Source organism: Typopeltis vanoorti, chromosome 15 (assembly GCF_054136105.1).
Source record: "Typopeltis vanoorti isolate ZY-2024b chromosome 15, IOZ_Tvanoo_1.0, whole genome shotgun sequence".
Classification (NCBI taxonomy): domain Eukaryota; kingdom Metazoa; phylum Arthropoda; class Arachnida; order Uropygi; family Thelyphonidae; genus Typopeltis; species Typopeltis vanoorti.
Genome location: NC_143563.1, coordinates 102,565,511 through 102,589,814, shown reverse-complemented (window position 1 = coordinate 102,589,814; position 24,304 = coordinate 102,565,511). Strand labels below are relative to the sequence as shown.

General features: G+C 34.6%; 1 protein-coding gene across 1 annotated transcript in view; it reads left to right on the top strand.

Annotated features, from left to right (window-relative positions):
* Positions 1-24,304, top strand: part of LOC150099036 (glucose dehydrogenase [FAD, quinone]-like) — a 48,884-nt gene that overhangs the window by 7,434 nt on the left and 17,146 nt on the right. The window contains exons 2-7 of the mRNA XM_090405796.1: positions 6,821-7,023; positions 10,235-10,424; positions 10,532-10,663; positions 12,347-12,468; positions 17,099-17,269; positions 23,640-23,793. Of these exons, the coding sequence (XP_090261922.1) occupies positions 6,821-7,023; positions 10,235-10,424; positions 10,532-10,663; positions 12,347-12,468; positions 17,099-17,269; positions 23,640-23,793 (972 nt within the window). The remainder of the gene's footprint in view (positions 1-6,820; positions 7,024-10,234; positions 10,425-10,531; positions 10,664-12,346; positions 12,469-17,098; positions 17,270-23,639; positions 23,794-24,304) is intronic.

Below are 24,304 nucleotides of genomic sequence, written 5' to 3'. Positions count from 1 at the left end.
TAATTAAAGAGATACAGCAAAAAGGTGTAGTGGTACACAAATATTCAACCGATAAAAATTTCATGACTGCGTTTAACTTAAGCACTAATATTGCTGGATTAGTATATCCATAAACTAACATAAACGACTCTTTTCCATGTCAACAAGCCTTATTGTTTGCGGTATGCGTTGATTGTTCCATTGATGCATTGCATTGGCCACTCTGTTACTACCATATGAATGTAAGTGTAGTGATACAAGGAAACTACTGTGTTAATTCCCTCCGGTGTTTAAGGTAGTTGCATGGCCTAGAAGCTCACAGACGTAGAGAAAAATGAAAGACTACAGAAAGGGGTTTCGTGATTTGACCTCTTTCTGCCGCTTTGTTTTGTATGACCTCAAAATCGTCTCTCTTTCTCTGTAAGAAAGAGATCTGAAGTAGAAAATTAACTTCTCACGTATTAGCATCGTTTAGATTTTTGTTCCCTCTCCCATGGGCTTCCAGCACACTGAAATTGCTATATCAATGAAAATTTCTATTTCCAAAAGAAACCTTCGTCTAGATATGAAAAGAATAAATTCCATTAATTGTCGATGTCGAAATTCCAATTATCCCTTATTTTAGTTCTATGTCAAGTTCTCGTGTAAATGATGAAATCAGTGTAAGGTCCACACTATGTTGTCCAAACAGACAATATTAAAATAAAAATGAAAATAAAGATTTATACCCAAATTAATTCGGTGAAATAAAATATGAACCATTTTCAGATTAAATAAAGTTATTGCGAGACTAAGTTATTATCGATTAATTTAGGCATTCTTGCTGTCTACAGAAAATATAATTGTTTCAAAGACGGCTTAAGACTCATAAGGCATATTTATGTTATTAGCTCTCAGGCAGATTGGTAATAATCCATTTGAGAGGAGCAGATTCTTTCCTTCGGCAAAGTCCAGTTTTTTTTTTTTTTTTTACCCCCAAATCGAGAAAACCAGTCAAGTGAGAAGTCTATCTGGTGATTAATGAAAAAAAATTGATTTTTATACGATTAATAATATCCATTTTTCGTGAGAGCACATGAAAGGATGGTTATTGCCTATGAGAAATTTTTCATTATAAGTCTGAATATTTCGGACAGTTATTGCAACTTCCTACTTAATTTATATACTTAATTTCTGCATTAAGACAACCCGCTTTTACAACTGATATAACTCTGTTATATGAAATGCAGGGGTCACAGAACAGAGGCAATCGGAGATGCGTGTTATCCTAAGATAGGTTGCCGACTGAGACCACAGAGTACAGTAGATAAGTCTTAAGTAGCATGGATTTCTAAACTGAATCAATGTGGTTTATTTTTGATACAATCAACCAAAGTTATACACAACAGTGTATGCATATTCGTTTAAAGAAATAGTTGAGTCATTTGCGCAGAGAGGAATTAGGTTATGGCTTGCAATTGTAGGCAACTTTTGCAATTTACCTCATTTTCATTTATCAGTTTAATTTAAATATTTTATATTTCATTGAATATGATGACCCCAAACCTCGAGAAAGAGAGAGTGAATTTCAAAATACAACGAAAAATATAATCTGCCCTTAAATTGATATTACAAATACTTGGAGTTTTTGGAAAATATTGACTCAGATCGGAGAAATTTGGAAAGTAATGATTCAAATTTTGAAAGGGAATTGAAGATCTAAGCCACCCTCAGGAATGCTTTGTCATGTTCATGGGAAATTCGTCAAGTTCAGAAAAAAAAAAAACAGGTCGGAATTTTTTATATTTTAAGAAGTTCAGTAAATCTTCTAACATTCTTCTTTTAATTTTGCTTAAGTAAATTCTTCTTTATCATTTTACCGTCGTACTTTTAGTGTTGTGGCCATTTCAGTAGAATTTTAAACCTGAAATTCTAGGGATGAAACCTCATTTCATGACAATAAGCCTATGGCAAAATAGCGTATGATTTAAGGCGCTTATCTCGTAAGAGTAGGGAGTTTACTCTATGAATATTTCATCCTAGGGCCAGTGGCATACAGGACTCAAGTTAGGGCGAAGAGTTTTAGTTTTCCACGTAGTGTCACTAATATTCTACTACGAATAACGACGTTTATGAATAATCTTAGGTGGAGACGAATTTTATTGTAAGATGTGATGAGATCACCATCCCTGCTTATTCGAAGCTTAAAAATTCCATGTTTAGTTTATATAGCAGCATTTCCCTAAGGCAAGAATATACTGCAGTTTTGGAGCTCTCGTAGACCCTCATATAAAAGTACATTGCAAGAAATTTCCCATTTCACAAGACAGTTAAATGTTCCTGCCCATAAAGTTTTTATTGAAGTTTCCTTGCTACAAACGCTTTCAGTAGCTGGAATGGCGAAATTTGAAGTTCTTGATGTTCCAAAACGATTTCGAGTAGTAAACAATTTTTTCTGTTTAAAAACAAATTACCTTTCTTGAATCATACCCATGATATATTCTGTTCTAAATGGCACATCGAAATTTTAAATTCAGTTTTATCATTTAGGAAGCAGAGATTTAACAATTATCTTTTTTCTCAAATGTAACTACAGTATTTGTGCCTTTTAACTATATTGTAGTTCGATACCGTGCAAACAAAAACCGTTCATTTGTCAACACTAAGTTTCTAACATTGGGTTACATAGTATCATAGAATTGTTCATTTAAACACTTTTCCCAACCTTAGGCAAACAGTTTGCGTGAAAAAAACCGGTTTGGATTGAGACTCTTCCAATAATGTTTTTGCGTTATGGGATTCTGAGGCAAATGATGTGAAGTCGAGAGCTTCTATTATAGATATAGGCTACTCGTGAATGTATTTTGCACGAAATCATTGTTTACGCTTGGCTAAAGGATTAACAATGTAATAGCTTGTCTTGTCTAGTATCATAAATATTAGATGTTAATAGATCTAAAACAACGGTGTAAATAGTCAGCTTTAAATCTCAAAAACAGTGCGATATACATTTGATTGTATATATGCATTTCTAAAAAAAAAAATCCAAATAGTCGTAAGGAATCAGTCGCATTTCTTTATTAAAAAAAAAGAAAAGAACGAAAAAGCCTGAAATATGTGTGTTCCTGTTGTCTTTTCTTCATGTTAAATCTCCAGATTTCTTAATACAACATGAAGATATTCAACACTAGAAAAATGGATTCTCCCAGCATTCGTTATGCTATTCAGAAGAGGCACACATTTAGTAACTAATGTCGAGCTTTTTATTTCATCTATTGTTAGTTGTGAGTGAATGGGGAAAGTATTTGCGTGCGTGCAAGCAGAAACTCAGACAGTACGTGGAATAAAAAAAAAATATATGCTATCATTACCATCATTTATTATTATAAAACATTTCTCTTGTATAAACTTCATCTGTTCCGTTGTATACATTCTGGGTAATTACATGATATATTTAGTATTTTTCTCTTTTGTACATGATATAATACATACATAATCAGGCGGACAGCAAACAAAAGTTTCGTGAGTGCGTATTAGCGTATGGAAGTGCATCTTATTTCAAATCTTATTCTATTTTCGCCCTTCAAATAAGCAGTATAAGTGTTTTAAAAAGAAATTTTCCAAAATATAGAAGACATTTTTTCTGCATTTTGGAAACTTTCAAACTTTGAAACAACCCTATTTATTAATCAGGTTTCAAAGTTAAAGAAATAACGATCGGCCTGAAATATAACGAGCAATTAAACTAAAGAATCTAGAGATTAAAACAATTATTAAAACTAATAAAGAGAAAATAAATATTTTGCTGGGTTCGCAATAAACAAAGGAAATGAATGCATAGATGGATGGAATGTACGTATTTTGTCACGAGATATTTTATAAATTCCAGTCACGAGAGGCTGGGTTAAATAATTCGGAAATCTCTAGATATCAAACATAGAAGCATTATAGCCGAAAATCTAGATGGTTGTTTCACATTAGCCATTGAAACTCACCTACTGTACTCCTAAACACATTTGCAAAAAAAGTCATGTCCTCGGTAGGATTCAAACCCTCAGCCTTTTGGCTGAAAAGCGGATGGGCTTTACAGCCAAACTTTTCCCTATCAACTTGGACAGTAGGGGGTAAGAATTTATCGCCTCTCTATTGAAAGGGAGTTAGCTTCATACGTCATAAGTGTTGTGGTCATTCGATTTCGGTGAAACATTGATTGCAAGTAAGTTGTTCAAGCTCTTTACATTTATTGTACCGACTTTCAACTACTGTTCCTATTCCAAACCATAGTTTGGAATAGGAACATAAACTTATGTAACGAATCCTACCGGAACGCATGTATTTTGCAAGAACGGATTTGCTAATTCCTACATAACATTAAAAGCTAAGCAGCTTAATGATGATTTTTGTTTGTAAAGAACAGTAAAACTAACCAAACATGTATCATAATAAGAAAACTTGAAAGGAATTACAACGACGGCAAATTCGAAATAGCGGCACTCTTTAAAATGTGAAGTTGCTAATAGTCTTAGTGTGTGATCCGGTCTTCGACCAAAGTTGACCAATAATTGAGCCAGATATCCAGCAACGCTGCAAAGGCCGAGAAGCTGAATCATCTCATTAAAAGTAAGTAGTAACATAATTATATCGTATTATTTATTTGGACTGCAGTTTCCGATTATTCTCGTTACTGGTTTTGGAATTAATCCATTTCCAAAATTGGACAAAATCGGGGATGAAACAAACTTACGCAAAGTGACGTCACGATGAGGCTCAGCTCTGCTGGCGAGGGGATAGCTGCCGGCGTCCCGTTTAGCGAAGTTCTGTATCTCTTACGGTCGATTCGGGAATATGCGGCCGAGCACACCGAATCCGTTGCATGCAGACAACATCCGTATGGATTATACAGAAACATACATCGCAACGTAACGAATACAAGCAGCACACAGGACGGATATAAATAAAACCACTACAAGATTAATGAATCTGCTAGATTTACGATAACCACTGTTGTGCCTCTGGATAAAACAGGACGGATATAATTAAAACCGCCATCATACCACGATTAGTACAAATCACATGCGTACGGTATATATGGCATAAGGTCGCTGGCGGGAAAATGCGCCCGACCACGTGGATGGCACTTAGCGACTGACATCGTGGGTTGGACTGTTTATAAATATCGGGAAGGACCTCGCATAATAGGATGTCTTAAATTTTTTTGCTGGTCATGGAAAACTCGTCAGGGAAATAAGGCGATTCGTATCGGCCGGAAGTGTGTGGGGGGCATTAATGGCTTCGGGATGCTCTGAGTGAAATTTTTGGGTATATACAGGGAATGATTTGCACAGGATAAGGGATGTCATCCATTATGGAATGCATAGATGTCAAGTTCGTATTCAGTATTATGATGAATGGAGTAAAATATGAACAACATTTTCCCCTCGCCTCACAATGCACTTAGCGAATGGAACAGTTTGCAGGTCGAATCAGAGAGTGCATGAAGATAAAAGTTATTGTAGGGCTAGCTTCATTAATGGGGATAACATATAAAATATAAAAGTGCTTTGGGTAGATGAATGAGGATTAAAGATAAACGTTGTTGTAGCCAGATGAATGAAGGTTTCAGCTGGAAGGCGCTGACATTCCCAATTCATTTGCCCATGGTACCAACGGAGCTAAAAAAAAAAGTTGTTGTGGGGTGAGCTTAATGGGTGTGGGCAGATGAATAGGGATTCCAGCGGGACGACGCTGATATGCCCGTTCATTTTCCCAGAGCGAATCGGAAACTGATACTTTTGTTTAATAAAAATTAAAACTTTGCTCCGTGGTGATACACTTGTAATTTGTTTACTTCCAACTGAATTATTTTTCCATATGTATTCAAAACATGCTTTTAGATTTATTATGTTATAAATTCACAGTTTTTCCAAAATGTTGGTAATCGTCACATCTAAAAAAAAAATACATAAGTAGTCTATAGAATTGTTTTAGGCCTTTTACTGGTCCTTGGGCTTGGAATGGTTGAGAAACTCTGCTCTAGATGATAATAGGCAGAAGAGTCTTATTAGAACTGGGGAGAACGCCTGGCTTCTGATGAAGCATGTGTATAGGGCATCATCATGATAGTTTGGAACAAGAGATTTAATTTTTGAAAAATTATCATCTTCTTGGAGCGTCGATGTTCAAGTAGTATTGGACATGATCAGAGGCCTCGAGTGAAATGGCTGAAGAGTTTATTGATCACCGCAGGAAGACGAGAGGTTCACCTGTATGGAGAGGAATTTTGGAAGTAACACGAATTTAGATTTCAAGATGTTTTATTTCGAATAGATTAAAAGAATGAGATGACTGAGCCTTAAACCAACTTCTTGTAATGTGTAATTCGTCTGCTGAAATTTCGATCCTGAACAACGTGATCTTTGAACGCCTGACGAACGGCAAGTTGATGATCCCTTCAGTCCTGAGTGACAAAGGTTGAGAAACGCTGCTCTAGATGCTGCAGCAATCCTCATTTCCAATCAGAATCTGGTGACAGGATACGTGGAGATTCCTGTTACACAGGCTAGCTGTAGAAGAGTAATTCGCCGATTGTTAATGAACTTTTCGCGAACACGAGCCACTAAATCGTAGTTGCTGTATTCCCATGTGCCTCCAGAACGAGGGTCATCTTCAGTCGAAGTTGAGCGTCTTTAAACATTTTGAACTAGTTGAATATCTTCGAGCGGCTTAACGAATTATCTTCAAAAGCCATTTTAATCATCTGCAAACATGCAATACTTTTCAGAGACTAGTTTTTCGGTTTATAAAATGAAAAGTGTTTGCTTGGATATTTTTAATCGAGTTTAATTTTTAATTTCTCTTTCAGTGGGAGGTGGATCTGCCGGTGCAGTCATTGCAAACAGACTGAGTGAAGACCCATCAATAAAAGTCCTTCTTTTAGAAGCTGGAGGACCAGAGCATGGATTCAGTGAAGTACCATTGGTAGCAGCTAGTTTACAACACACCGCTGTGGACTGGGCATACCAGACAGAACCACAGGAGGCGGCATGTTTTGGCTTGAAAGACAGGGTAAACAAAATTTCAGCATAAATTTCTTAACCATTATTAGATTCTTGATTTCTAATTATTATGGCATTTAAAATCGCATCTCATTTACGAAAAATGAGTTTCTTCGTGCGCTTTATATATGTAGTTATTAAAATACACTTCAGAGCTCGTGGGTTAACGCAATATTTGATTATTTTGAATGAATTTATTGATTCAGCTATTCTTTACTTTCGGGAAAATTTTGCTGACATAATTGACTGCACGACTGTTTGGTTTCTTTTAGTTTTATAACTTGTGCAGGAAAGATCGGTCTGTGAAATTAGGTATGATGATGAAGCAACTTATGTTATCTGCACTCTCTCAAAGACGATAAAAATTCTGATAAATCAGTAACTTAAATATTCGAACTTCAAAAGTGCTTCGTTCTTTACGTGAAATACTTATTCGAAAGCCCAATGAGTCAACAAATCTATAGTGTTTCTGAGATTGGAATTAACTGTCGGAGTCCTGGCAATATATTTGTAGGAAAGTTGCTAATAGGAAATTCGTTGTACAACTATATATGGTAAATATTAATCTGTTATGCACAGAAAATGATTGTTTAACTTACAATATTTAATGTTAAAGTTACTCCTTGAAATTGTAGCAGGGATATGAAATAGTTCTCTTTATGATTAACTTACAACAGAAAATGCATTTTATAAAAGACTTCAAGTGAACCATTAGTCTACTTCAACTAATGTCGACAATGGTGTATTTGGTTTATTTGATAATTTCGTCTTTGGTCTGCATGAAGTTTCTTCCAATAATAGAATACATCACGTAAACTCACCACAATAGCAGTTTCCTATTTAAAACTATTATGGTGCTTTAGAGATACAGATGGTAACTAACTTCAAAACGCAAATTGTCTAATAAACACGCAACATTATTGTTAGTTATCTTTTCTGTAATCCTTTAACGCATGAATGTCACACCAGAAATTTGAATCCGATTCTAACTTACTACTTCGCTTATTAGGTCAAACATGCAACGATCAGGCTACCTCCTGTTAGGTGTTTGAACTGAAAGTACAATATCTTGTTCATATCAGTACTTTCTTGAATCAATTTTGGCAATTTTTAAAACTAAGAATCTCTGCAATATATAAGAACATTTCTCTAATGTAAGCCTCATATATTCATGCATTCTTCGAAGACGTAGATACGTTCAGTTAGTCTGAATTTTTTTTATCAATGCTATTTCCATTTTTAATGGCTGGAATCTGCGCTTAATCAACTCAACATGAAAAGTTAGTCTACAGACAACCTGAATATTAAGATAAATTGAGAAAAATCTTTCGATTTACTATTTGATCCTTGAAAGTATTGTATGAGAATTAACTTGTCGTTGATGGAAGATATCTGTCTGAAAAGATTATACTGAAGATGTGTTTTGTAGTATCTGATATTTTTCTCAGGTTCCTCATAAATTTCCTTGAATGATCTGGATCCACAACAGCGTGAATTCCCCTTCTGCCCGTCTACTGAGTGCATTTAAAATTACTATAATAAGCATATCAAAATGATAAATGTGAACATTAATGGTGAGACTTACTTAATGTATTGGAGATCTGTTTTTCTCTCCAGTTCAGTTGTGTATTCATGCCTACTTCACTTGGTCTATAATGATTTAGCATTATTATTACGTGTCACCACTAAGGAGTACAAAGACTCATCGAAGGAAGGCACCTACTCTACAACCCTGTCTCCACGAACTACAGCTACACCAACGCCATCTATGTTCACCACCACTAGCATTTCCACAAACAATCACAAAACTCCATGCCCACGGCAGGATTCGAACCAGTAGCCTTTTGGGGGAGAGCGAATACGCTAATCACTCGGCTAACCAGGCCACATATTATATTTATGAAATTATTTTAATCAAAGGCCTAGCGAGATTATTTTATTTCGCTAATGTTTGCTGAAAAATAAACACCAAAAATAATAGTTCACATTTATACAGCTTTCAATCTCATAAAAATTATTCATTGGATGGTACGTGTAGTCTAAAATTCTTTACTTGTTAGTTTAATAGTTTCCGCTTTCTCCCTCTTCCCCAAAGCTGCGGGGGGGGGGAAGTGTATCACAATATTCAATACATAACCACTGATACCATAAAACCTAAAAATACTGTATATATAAAATTAATACATTCCTTAACATGGAACAACGGAATTTATTCTTCAAGGTGCAGTGATAATAACGGGAAGCGTTGATGCCGAAGTCAACTGTAAAGTCTGTTTGCTAGCGAGAACGAGGATATCAGCCGTTTTCTTACGCTGCACAGAACACGACTAACGCTAAATTCGGCAGGATATCAAAAAAAAAAAAAAAAAAAAAAAGCTAAGATTAGAAACAATATATGGCAAAATTACAAATGCCAACATATTGCGCACATAGTTTGAATTTTTTGTTTCCGCTTAGTTGTAATTTTCATATACAAGGTGAAATGTGAATCATACTACATTGTCTTCGTTAGCCGAGTGGTTAACGTATCAGCTATCTAACCAACAGGCTGCAGATAAGAACCATTATGGGCATTGATGTATGCGATTGTCTTCAGGTGACAGATGAATTCCAACGCCCTTAAGCACTTGACTTACGTGCCATATTTGGTCTCTAGCAGGGTTTCAGATTAACGAAAAATACAAATATATAAAACGGTACTAATATACCATAGGTTTACGTCCTTTTGCTGGTGTTAGTCATTAAAAAACAGCCTGCTTTTTAGTTTCTTCAGGATTTTATTTAACATTTTAATTCAGCTTAAAATGTTACAAATTATTCATAATTGTGCCTGTGCATTCTTGTACAGCAATCAGTGAGCAAATAAAAGTAAACGAATATGAAATTAATCTTAAGCCGATTATTTTGAAATCGATTTTTCCAAGTAAATTCTTATATAATTGGATTCTTAAACTGACGACTGGTGAGTTGAAATGTTATTTAAAAATAGGTATGCAGCAGAAATGAAACGTCTTTGAAATAAACGCACACTCGTTTACTTTTAAACTCTCACTCACTGACACAAAATTTCTTCAAATTGTATGCGACTACATCCTGTGATGCACTCGCAGTTCGATTCCAACCATTATGCGGGCAGTTTGTGTACTACGCAGTTGCGTTCTTTCATTGTTGGTGTTATTAGGGAAGAGTAAAAGTTCTAATGAAATGTTGCTTTATTTCAGCGCAGTCGCTGGCCACGCGGAAAGGTTCTCGGAGGATCCAGTGTGTTAAATTACATGTTATATGTCCGAGGAAATAGGAGAGATTATGACAATTGGGCATTTCAAGGAGCCTATGGATGGAGCTGGAATGAAGTTTTCCCGTACTTCTTAAAATCAGAGGACAATCGTGATGCTGAGTATTTGACAAACGGTAGGTGAGAGTTTTGAAACTTGACAAAAGCAGTCAAAGCAAACAACCTTTTAGTATTACGATACTACTTTTGATATATTTTTTAATATAGATTTCTGAATTTGCAGGCTATCATGCAAAAGGAGGATACCAGACTGTATCTAAAGCAGTGTATACCACTCCTCTTGCCGAAGCTTATATGGAAGCTGGAAGGACATTAGGCTATGAAGTGCGGGATATCAACGGAGAAATTCAAACAGGTAAATACAAATTATCCTGAAATTAATAAGTAACAGTAAATGATTTAGTGACATTACTTTCCTGTGAAATTGAATATTTTCATTATTTAAGTCGGTCAAATGATTTCCTATCATGATGGTGGGAAATAATTTGTTATAGGACCAATGGTTTGAGGAAAATTTCTGGATGCAATTCTTTTTGTCAGCTATCGTTTACTTAAAGGCACAAAATTTAAATATTTTCTTTGTTTTTAAATAAAAATTACAGAAATGCTACTTATTTGGAAGAGTTCCATTAATCTTGAAGGCAATTTTTAAGGTCCTGGAAAGCTTGCAATATTTAGTGATATGAAGTAAGTCTTCAGATTTATGAAAGTCAGACTTGAAAAAATACAAGATTTAGGGCAATAATATATACGTACTGATGCATTCATAGAACTTACTTTAACCTTTCACTGATGTTTTAGCATTAATCTCTTTCTTGAGATGATTAGTAATTGATAAATCTGAAGAAGTCAGAAGCCTCATCTCGAGAGTGGAAAGACACCCAGGCTTGACTCTCCAATTCACCTAAACTTATATAGCTCATTAAATCTCATTTTTAGCTAGTATATAAACAGAGGAATAAATAAAGTCGTTGGATTCAAACTCAGTTCGTCACCATCCAGTGCTGAAAAAAATTAGTTTGGTGGCGTATCAAACGAAAGAGATTTAATTGAAAGGTTATTTCTTTCCAGATATTTAAAATATTATCTGGTGCAAATTCGAAAAAAATCGGGTCACATCCTTCAACTACGAAATATTTCAATAGTAAGTGATTTACCAATAATTAACCTGCATTTACTAATAATGGTACAATCACCTTCTAATTGTGAATGGCGTATAATTGTGGGATTCATATGGGAAAATTATCCCACATGAAAAGTCGCGTGGTAATTCTCAGCATTTTAAACACTTAATAGTAGTTATTAGTAAAACCTCCAAAGCTCGTACATTGTTTGCTTTTCAGACTGAGTAATGGAAAGTACGAATTTAGGAAGCTTTTTTTTTTTTTTTAACTCATTTTATCAATTTTAATTTTTGGTGTGCATAAAACACAGATATTAACATTGAAATGCAGCGAACCGAAAAATATGGAGAATTTAAGATATGCCTTTCTACTTTCGAAAATCGAATGGAACTAAAGTAAAAAAAAAAAAAAAGTCAAGCTGACGAAAGGCAAACAATCCATAAAGAGAAAATATCGGAATCAAATAATTACAAAGGTGATGTTAAATTTGTTTTATATTCTAATATCCTAATGGTAAAAAAAAGTAGGTAGAAATGTATGTTCATGTGGATATATATATATATATATTAAAAATGTAATCACCATGATTTATCTTGGCTACAGTGAAATAATCCTTATTTCACATTTTGGGTTTTATCTAGCCTACCTTATTTCTTAAATATTAGCAGTTCAGCAACTACACTTGTTTTATTGCATTGACTTTCATTTTACTTTTTATCTTATTCGTTGCTCTCATTTTACTAGAATTAACTGGAAGTTAAGTATTATTTTTAGGTCAATGAACATATAAGCGTTCATTTTTCTTTTGAGTGTTCTTGTGATATAAACTCATAAATTAATGAATCTCCAGACTTGGAATATATATATTCCAAATTACCTAACCAGTAATTTCAGGTATCATTTATTACTCGTAGGATTTATGATACCTCAAGGGACGATGCGGGATGGTGCAAGATGCAGTACGTCAAAGGCTTTTCTTGGTTCTGTTGCTCATCGAAGTAACTTACATATTGTGTTGTTTGCTTACGCGACGAAGGTATGTTGCTATTTTTATCCTTAATCCTCAGTTTTAAAAACACGCACGCACGCACACACAATAATAAGGAATTATTTGTGTATCACTTCGCATTGAATTATCAAGTACAGTTTAGCATATCATCTATTTAAACTATCAATAATGCAAGAAGATATATGAAATTGAAATGTGAAGTAATTAATTTTACCGATTTATATACTTTGAGCTGTATTAATATTATAAATAGCTGCATTTGGAAAAAAATTTAGAAAAACTGTCTTGAATTCCTCCCACACAACTGCCGTTTATCTAACAATAACGCTACAAAAATGGAAGAAATATCGCCATCAGAACAAATGAACGACTTCAGCTCATTTCAACAGTAACATAACTTCATTGTAAAAATTTTACTGACAACCGAAAGTTCCAGAAACTGACATGAGTTGTAGGCCCGCTCTACTACGACTACTGGCGCTTCACTTCGGGTTCATCTTCTTAATAAAGGTTGACCGAGAGACAATTACTTTCTACTAAAATGGGAACCCGGTTCCCTACTAAAGTTGGATGTTTTAGTTTCACCCTCAGCCGAAGTACTATCTCCACAGCTCTCTAGTTTCTAATCGCAAATATATAGCTATACATAGTCAGGGCATTGATCGGACTCTTCAAACCTTTTCTGCTTCTTCATAGGCATATGAAAAATAACAGCTCGTTGGTTAAATCAACGATTATTTCTCTGAACTACCGTTTAATCAAATTCAGATCAGGATACCGCAAGATTTGTCCATCCTTGGCGCTCTTCCTTTCTGCAAAAGTATCTCGACCCATTCTTTCCAATATGATACGATGCATTATCACCTTGATGACTAGGCAACTTCCACAAATTCTTCCGCTGGAGGCAACACAGAATTGTCCGAAAGTTTAATATAAAGTTCTATCGATTTCTCCGAGCGCTTTTATTTGTCAAAACCTAGAAAAGAAAACCCACACGATTTTTGTAACTATTTTTCTTGGCACATAGCCAGCATGCCTGGCCGTGCCACTGATTTTGAAGGGGGTACATCATGATTCTTCACTCATTACAGCAGCTTACCGACCTCTACTGTCTAGAAATCAAACCGAAAGCACTGTAGCGCTTCTGAGGTTGATAAGTAACATGGAAACAATCAGTCAACTTCAGTACTATGTTCTGAGAAATCTCTACAGCTCCGCAGGTGTCCAAGTTCTGTGTGTGAGAATATAGTGATACACAACAGAAGGAACACACAGCCACATCCAGCCGTTTACTTTCTTCGGTTTGTAGTCTAGCTCTTTCTCTTTTACTTTCATCATGATGTTTCACATTTTTTAATACCAACCGCAGTTGTTCTTGCATGCTCTATTTATGATGCGATCACACAACCTGAATGATGACTAAATTGCAGCCGCACCACGTCCCATTTTCAGTTGTACAGTAAGTGCTATTATCTAATTTTTGCAGCGAAGTACGAGTCTTGATCTAAATTAGAACTTGAAATTTTACTCACGTATGCTATTTATGTAACATCAAAAGTTACTAGTTTTTGTGAATTAAAATATAAAACATGCTATTATAGCATATTTCATGTGGAATTATGTAAGTTATTTCTGACAGAAATAGAGTGGCATACTTTTGCAACTCTTAATTTTTACTGATATTGTATTATCTCAGAAGCAAATAAGTGGAACTTCACCTAATAATTTTTATTAGATGAAGATAGATGAAAATTACCTCTATGCATATTCTAGCTACTAGGTAGCTTAAGTTGTAATCCGAACTAGATGATTTAAAAATCTCTAGGTATATAAGTTCAGAACATTTAAACAAATCGATTCATTACTTGAACAAAGTTGTTTACAAAGTCGTTTTTTTGAAAAAGGAACAGTTAATTCTCGTTATATATACAAAGCATGTAATTCATTATCACACATTAAGCTTTTTTAGTAATAACTCTTCATTACGCCCCTGCGAATTTTTTTGCCGAAGTTTGGATAAATATGTAGACATTTATAGATACTAACTTACAGTCAGTGGGTAAGATTTACTATAATTTCGCACTTTGCTTTTTTTAACCGAAAATTGGTTAAAATCTCGACAAATCGAAATACGAAGTAATACTGAAAATCTGAAATAGTTTTTTAATGCAGTGAGTGGTAATTATTTAAGCTTCCAAGGAAACGTTTACATCTTCAGGCTATCTTTTAATAGTAGTGCACCATTATGAGAACTCTACTCACGATATTTTGAAACATAACACGAGAGTATTGTGAAGATACTAAAGGCCAAAATCAGAACCTTGTTCTAAAAAAAAAAATTTTTCCCAGTCGCTTACCCTTCAAGTATAGAAGCTGCGCACCAGACGATGAAAAATCATTGTTTTCTCTAGATAGAGAATAATTATTTAAATACATACATCTATTCAACAATGGATCCATATTATGTAAGCTGAAAAGCTACCAAAGATATTCTTGTAGCCACACGGGAAAAAATGTTGTTACTGTAAAGCAATAGCGTTTGAAGTATCAATTTTTGCTGTTCAGTTCGATGTTTCAATAGTGATCTCTATTGATACATCTCCTGCTGCCCATCAACGATAAGTGAATTAGCCAGTTTCGCATGCATATACCAGTTTTCTTCATAGAAATTTCGTTCTGTGTGCAAAATTGACATTTGATGCAGCAGTTGATATCTCTTTAGCTGCTTCAGAATTTTAAAGAGCCAGCGGAGATATCATTAAATATTTATCACGGATAAATATGAATCTGATGGGACGAAGCTGTCTGATATGACAAAATATTTTTGATTGACTTCTGTGTGATAATCATAGCATGATTATTGGTCAGTGAAATGGCTACTGTATGCAAGTAGAACTCGCGCTAAATTACGCAAGGTTCCAAGTGAAAAAAAGCTCCCACAATATATTCCCGTCTTGTGTGGTAATGGTGTTTGGGTGGGAGCTTTTTCTCATTACTTCGCATTAGTATTTGTTTTCTCGTGGGCACAAAAAAATCATCAAATACTTGATATTCACCTTTGTAAGATGCTAAGTATTAATTTTTCAGTTAAAATGAGATAAAAAATATTGCTGGTAAAGTCACTGAGTATTCATAAACTGACACCTCATTATCATTCTGGTTATCACCATTCAAATGATTAAAGTATAACATCCACTTAGAAATCGTAATGCCAAACAATCAGTTACATTCAGTGACTATAAAATCAGTTCTGTAAGCTTACTGGACTAGTTTAGCTTTCTTTTTTCTTTCTTTTTTTGAAAGGCGCTGTTATAGCATCGCCAATAAGCTTCTCACTTTTATTGCTCTGTACCGTCTTCATGTTCACACAAACTGTCCCTACTTTTGTTTGCTACAGTTTTTCGAGTAGTATTTGAACCTGAATTCTTAAGACTTGAACATAACATCCTAATATTTCAATAAAGAAGTTTAAACTTACACCAGTTTCTTTTGTTAATGAAGCGTCACATTAAGTCATATATTGATTTTTTTTATCGATTAAAACTGTCGCAAAAATCATATTACGTTAACATCGAAGTCGACAAACAAATCGATGATCCGAATATCTTGCTCTAGAAACCAAACATTCACTTCATACCTTCAATAAACAGGGTAGTGGCATTCATTCACCACTTATATTCACAAACATCCGTCCAATGGTCGGATTAAAACCAACAGTCCTTTGGATAGAGAAACTGAAACGATATCCACTCAACAAACCAGACCGGCATTGTAAGAGGATTAAGCAGCATCTAGCTTTTGCACTGCTATCATGGAACTTGATCATCAACCTTAGAAACTAATGCGGAAATATTACAGCGGTACTGCTTCACTTATCCTTTCATATGGACGGCTTTGATATCAATTTACAGTTTTACTAATGCCTGTACATCTTCATTTAATTTCAACACCGCTGTCTTTCTTCATTGTAAAACTCAACCTTAGCTTTTTTATTGCAACAGAAAAGATATATTTTCCTTTTCTCGGAATAACTTTTCCAGTTCTTCTTGGCATATACATTTCGTATCACCGCCTTCTCAACATCAAGAAATATTATTCGATTCGATAGAATTAATATTGTGCTGTCCTACACAATCGACCAAAGGTTGATATTATAAAATTAAAAAAATGCAAAAATATTTACGCAAGTAATTTACTGATTTAAAGAAAGCAGATCAATGCCACTGATTTGTGTCGAGTTATGATTTGCATTGTTGGGAAATATTGAACTGTGTGCTGCTTTCTTAGAAAAGCTAAATCTGGAAGCACTGATCGATAAACATGACTTCAAGTCACTTCTTCAGAACTCAAACAAGCAAGGTTGTTGTCTCACATCGGCGATGATGTTCATCTCCAACCTAAAGAGAGTCATATAACACCTATTCTCACATTAAGATTCGAACTCATTTCCTGTTGGTTGAAGAGCAAAATTAATGCCAACGTAATAATAGTTTAAGTAAATACACTGATTATCAAGGTACTGATAAAAATGACAAACTAAACCTCTGAGAGAACTCTCGGTATTCATGCGTTATTTATATTTTTTAAACATTGAGTTTAGTTTTATGTTATTAACTCACTGTATTCTAAATTTCAGTTATTTATTTAAATTATGCAGATTCTGTTTGATAATTATAAAAGGGCACGTGCTGTACAGTTCGAACGTATAAATGCAAGTTACATTGTTCATGCGAGAAAAGAGGTAATAGTTTCTGCAGGAGCTATAAATTCTCCACAGCTTTTGATGTTATCAGGTATTGGTCCCGCAAGACATTTGGAGAGCTTGGGGGTATGTTTATTTTATTTATTTATTTACATTTTGTAATTTAAAGTTATGATGTATAAAGCTCAACTGTAAGGTCAATTATGGCAGAATAACTTCATTGTTTGATTCTAGCTGGCTGGTGTTTTAGAATCTCAAATATGCTTACGTGATCAATTAATATTATGTGATGTACGTCACTCTCCGTTCTGGAGAGACGAAAAGCGATTTCAATACTACAAGCAGTTGCGCATCACAGTTCAGCTGAATCATAACAAGTTGAGTTGAAATGTGTACCTGTATCCTCTTTACCTATCCAACTGTCTACTTGAAGATAGTTTAAAGTTGCATTTGTCAGTATTGCCAAATATAGACAAATTCACTTTTAAATACGCGATGCAAAAACTCTATTTTTTATGTGAATCCCGTTCTTTTAAAGTTACAGACCTGTGGTATTATGATTGGTATCATGGATGTACTATGGGTTAGTCCACGTATGATGATAATCCCAACAGATAATCTAAAAACCTACTCCAGAGATCAAACACGTATCTTTATCAAGCCACTTCAGGTCGCCAATAAGTGCCAATTTCAGTTAGTCTATCCATTTAGTTTACGTTCTATAGTCAGAATACTTAGTTACTTGCTCTGCAGTTCATGACGTAGCTATTTTTGAGATAGGAACCTGATCGACGTAAAGTTTCTAGGCAACAAATTGCATCCAAAATTTGTCTAAACTTTTATATAAAGGACCAATATTTTAGCTCCCATTCATAAAATTGTAAACTGATAGTTTATTAGTACCGGGTAGACGAAAAGATATTTTTAACACTTCCTGCTCCAGATCTCCAACTGGGAATTTCTTTTTCAGGTCGCTTCAAACCAATAAACCGGACGGTGGTGTTATGCCTGATTATGTATTTCATATTTAACCTTACACTGAAATATGAGCTGATTCGAATTCGCAGCTTGTTGGTTGGAGAACGGGTATGATAATCATGTCACTAATCAGGCTTCCCTTAATAATACATGAATTACAGGAGTTTTAATAAATGTCTTATTCCAGCTGATCATTCTTCGGAATTCGGTGAGATCCACTGAGTAACTTGCATAAATGTTGCAGTATGTCCATAAAATATATCCTTGCGTCCTTCACCTGATTCCACACAAGGAACACGAATCCACCAATATATTGCCGTATTACAATGTTTAGCTAAAATGCAAATAATCAAATTGATGTTCAAACCCAATCTGCCCTGTGCATCCTATTCAAATAGTCCTTAAAGAGACATCCCACCCTTGCCTACTACCGTCCTTTCACGCCATGTGCAAGCAACTTTTGCACTAGTTCGACGATCACACACATTGTCAGTATACTCGTATAAACATCGACCCCACAAGACTGTCGAACGCTATTGCTCTTCTTCTTCCTATTGGATACTTTCCCCCCCCCATATTCAATTCAAGCTATCTTTTATTAGATTCATAGCCACTCCAACTTAAGTTTTATAATCAACATTTTGTGATATTTTATCAATGTCTTCACAAAAAAAAACACGTTTTTTTTTCATTCACGCTTGTATTCTTACCATAGTCAACCTCTCCAATTATTTCCACTAATAGTATCCATAAAACACCAACCTTCCCATAGGTGAACATTATTTTGTATTCCTTATGTATCAATACCTTCCGTTCCTAAGGTAGAACGCTCCTTATCGTAATAATCAGTCTGAAAACGTTCAGCAAAAAAAAAAGTTAGCATCTTTCCCAATTTTCGCTGAAATACTTAACGATATGTTCTCTCTCTCTCTCTCATCTCTTTTAATATCAGTCTTCTTAATATCCGTCGTTTCATGTTAATTTCAGTTACCATGCCTTCAAATGAAGAGAAAAAGCCTTCAATACTTCTCTTCTCACAAAATGAACTACACATGCAAAAGATTCATTCAGAATTTTCACTGTATTTTTCACTCGACCATTCCTGGCCAACTATAAGACATTCTTTAATACTCTCCTTTTATTTTACAGAACATAACTGAGGAACTTACTTGCTCTTGAGATTTGCTAGATATTAATACTCATTCCCTTCTCCCTCGCTTTATCTCCTCATGAAACTATTCTCGTCTAATATCGCATGCTTAATCTAACTGCTGTTTTACGCCTGTTTATCCTAGCTCTATAAATACAGTTCTGATATATTCATTTCTAATAGTTCAGACCCAGCTATCCAGAACCACAGACCACTTGATCCAGTTTCTCATGCCAATCGTTCTGAAGCTCTCTTTTATTGTTTTCGCATTCTTCTGCATAATCTTCTACTTTGTAATTTGACCTATGGCCTCTTCTCACAGAGAATACATATTCTTTTCCATCTGTATCTTGACTACATGACCAATCACTTCAAATGGAAGCAGCCTTGATAACATTTCAATACGGTGACTTGTTGGCACTACTCGAGTACTCGCGCTGGTATCGTTCACTCGAATGCTGTGCTAAATAGTTTCGAATTACTTTCAAAACCATTAACACCATACTGCTGCAGTCTTAAATTCATGTTAAACATCTTATGATGATCGTGATCTGGTTGTCTGCTAATCTTATTTGTCTAACTACCTTGTATCCACAGTATTTACAGGCCTAGAATCATTCTGTCAGATATTGTCTTGTTTACTTAGGCTTCATTCCTTACATCCTTAATTATCCTTTATAATTAATGTTATTCTTCGCTTCTACTATCCCTTGTATCTTTTTTTAATCATACTAACCCTTGTATTCCTGCCAACTCGTTTACTTTTGTCAGCCACGTCTTGTTTATGTCTACTTTTTAGATCAAAAAGTAGACATAAGCTATACGGAACTGTATTACAATACTAATACAATTCCCCTCTCATGTCTGATGATAATGCGAACATTCGCGAATAAACAGTAGAACCTAATCTTCAGATCTAAATGCTAAACGAACAGCGTTTTTAGTTCGTCATTAATATTAGTTGAACCATGACTCTCCGTTCTCACATTCTCCATCCTCGCCTCCAAACACTTAATTTTTATATCTTTTGAGGTCATTCTGTAGTATCATTTCCTATTAATAATCTCTTTCATTCCTTCCCCCGTCTTGAGCTTCTCTTCACTCGCACGAAAATCTCTCCTTTCCCCGATTCAAAACATTAGCGCTTTACAGCAGTTTCTCCAAATTCGCTTCCACTCCCATTCAGTGTAATTCATCATTTTCTGAAATCCACAAATTCCATCCTATTCTTCCATATTATAGCCAGTTATACTGCCAGCAATTATATTGCTAACAATCACATCTCCTGCGACTACCCACTGTCATGCGCTCTGAACAACTCGGAATTCAAGTCACGTCACCGGGTGCGATTGTTGCATACCCTGCTCCTGCAGTTATTTCTTTGTGTTTTAGCTACACTCGGCAAGCCCCCCCCCAAGATGCATCACATCCGTTTAACATTCGCGCATTTCCCAACTCCTAAAGAACAATCTAGGGAAGGATTCTTGTGAGGAATGTGAAAGATGAGTGAATGTTGAAAGCGTGATTTTTTGCGTGTGTGTGTGGGGGGGGATGCATTTTGAAATATAGCTACCCTATCTTTCGGAAACTTATCTCGAAGTACGTTCTCTCTCACTCGCATACTGGAACTTCCATCACATTCTCTTTTCATAAATTATACTTTATATAATAGTTCTAGATCAGTTCTCTCCAGTTTCTTTCAAGTAGATTCCACTACGTCTGTCCACTCTTGTAATTTACGATGAAGATGGCCTTAAGCAGGTTACGAGAATAATTAAATAAATAAAAAAAAAAGAAACGAATATAACTTTAATTATAAGTTTTGGTGATGTCTCATATCCAATATCATTTCAACCTTACAGTTTTAAAGATAATATAAATAATTGAAAACGGGATTGCCATAAATGTCAAAAACATGAAGCGTAAATTTCAAAAAAAGTATCCGGTCTCCTTTTATTGTCCACTGATCGTTCCGACGGCTCGGATATGGCGTTCATTTTTACTAATATTCCTCTGGTTAATTAAAGTTATTATAATTTTTTCCCCGAAGGTTATATTCTCATAAAGTTCTCTAGTCAATCCTGAAATTTTAAGATCCAACTTCAATTATCTAGGTATGAAATAATGATGGATTTATATCCTTTTATTGCTATAAGTTCACAACGAAAAAATGAAGTCTTATAGGTATTTTACAACTAGCATTTCCTGTTAAAACTATAATCTCATTTCGAAGATAAACTAAAAGCATGTTATCAGGGTTTGCATTCCTTATTTCAAAATGTTATTTATTTATTATTAATTACTTATTAAAATAATTAAAATATATTTTCTTCTAATTAGAATAAGTTACTTATTTTAATAGTACAGAATAATTTAATTTAATCGCGATTAAAGAGGAATTAACAGATTAGCGACGTTTCAGGTTCCGGAAGTTTAACTTTTTTTTTCTATCACAGCCAGAAGTACAGTTTATTATTCACAGGGTCTTTCAAAATTGGGAGCAGATGGAGTGGTGGAAGCAGATCAGGATTAGATTTGATTTTGTGAATCAATAAATCAGATCTATCGAAGTACGTCATCTTTCACATGCAGTGCGTTGGAAAAATTACGCACCACTTAAAGTTGTCTTTAGAGTGTTCTTTCTAAACATAACTAACGATTGGTTTTGTGTGTGCACGCACGCAATTCCAACACAAATGTTTTTATTTTTTTGATTGAGTTCAGTAGTTCTCGTACTTGACATTTGTAACATGTTCTTTTTCGTTGGTTAATCATTCCCTCAACCGTGCAGTTATGATAACACGTGACTAAAACCTTCTGTTAATAAAACTATTACTTTGTATCACTATTTACGACAATTACCACACATTCATAAGAAATTCAAAGTAGAAAACAAAATTTCCTTCCTAAATAAAAACTTAATGGTTCGCTTTTATAATGGAAGATCAACTTGCATGAATTGAGGAAGTTGTTGTGCATATTTTACGAATTAAAAAAATTACAACTTCCTCGATTTATTAAACTAATTAAAACATATTTTCTTCTAATTAGAATAAGTTACTTATTTTAATAGTACCGAATAATTTAATTTAATCTAATTACTTTTAGCTTAGTATAGCAATAATGCTTTCACAGACAGATTAACTTGTCGGAGTACGTTTTTGTTCCAGTATTTGCCATGATACGGAATAACTTCTAGCCATTTTAGAATATTGTTTGAATCAACAGAATATTGTTATGTTGATCTATGGTTGAGTGCGACATATTTAAATTAAGACATTTTAAAGCTCAATTGCAGTTTTTCCTAATGCGGCTTACCTTTCCCTATTTAAGACGCAAAACAATGAATGTAAAAAAAAAAAACGAACTTATGGCGGGGGGAACAATTCCTTACACAGTGATAATAGGCGACTCAATTTTTTGTGATTTGCTGTTTGGAATTAATTTTTGACCTTCATATCAGGAATGATCTAACATGCGTGAAAGTCCTGTCTGGATTCGTTTTTTCTCTGGTTTTACGACATTGGCATCACCCCCAATAAAAGCTTTGGCTTTCCATAGTGGAGAAAGTCGTGCAGTTGGGGGAGGGGGAACGCCAAAATTCTCTTCAATAGATAATTTTAATATTTAATTTATGCATGAAATCAGTTCTTTATGCATAAGACACAAGTTCAGCTTTTTAGAAGAATTTTTATACATACATACATCTTCAAGGCCCACTCTTCCTAATTGGGTTGTGGGGGCAAAAGCTGCAAGAGGAACGTCCAATGGTCACGATCCTCTGCCACCAAGCCCAGGTGTTCTGGTGGGATTCCCAAACATGTCCACCCAAGGTTTTGGATATAATCTATCCAGCGAGTCCGTGGCCTCCCACCCTCTGGCTTGGCAAAGAGGGTCTGCTGAGGGAGCCTTTCTTGTGGCATTCTGACCAGGTGCCCTTACCAGCGTAACTTTGATCTCTCAACACGGAGAAGCAGCGGGTGAGTATTTTTATAACAAACATTAATTCATAGTATAAAAATGGTTCATAGTTATGCAACCAGTAATTTAGTTTCTTTTTTTAGTTCAAGCAATTACAAAACCAGATGTGCAATAACTCATACATGCAGATGTGTTTTATTCAGAGAAGATTTAAATCCATAAATAAGATCGATAAATCATAAGTCTTTGACTCCATGAAATGGATTCGCTGAGTTTTCACTTTCTCAATAAACACCTGTAAATAATGTTGTGAAATTTAATTATTTTTGTCTTTTTGATTTAATGCTTTATTTTATGTAATTGTATATAAAATGAATGCAAAATTCATTAAGCAAGCTTCTGTTTCATTATTAGTATTTTTAAACTTATTTCGTTATGTTTTATTAGATTCCTGTTGTTGCTAATCTTCCAGTTGGTTATAACCTACACGATCACATATATGCTGGAGGATTATGTTTTCTAATCGATTATCCGATATCCCTCGTACAGTCAAGAGTAATGAATGCATACGAAATTGGAAAATATAGTTTATTCAGGAAAGGTAAGTGATTACGTGCTTTGAGGCATTTTAAGCCACGTACAGTATCTAATCGTAAGCATGCGTTACATAGTTAAAGTTAAAATAAGTGATCTTATTAACGTTCTAATGGAATGAATTTTCATTTTCTGTGGATATTCATGAATAAAAAGTAAAATAAAATCACTTCTAAATGCTATTATTATTGTAGGAATTGTATATGTAAAGAACAAATTCGGAGATTGCTTGGTATTTACGAATGTTTTTTAAAAAAATATTGACTTGTATCGATTAAAGCATGTCACTAAAATAATAATCCTGTATAACAGGGGTGACGACAACGTGGCTCGTTAGCAGCATAAGGCTCTTCACGATCTACCAGTGGGGTGGGGGGGGAAGAGAAACAAAATAAAAAAAATAATAAAAAAAGACGAGAGAAAAGAAACAGGTGTAATAAAAATGACTCCAATAATTTGAACAATTGGAATTTTAAAGTCGAAACACGATAATTTTAGTTACGTATTTACTAGTAGAG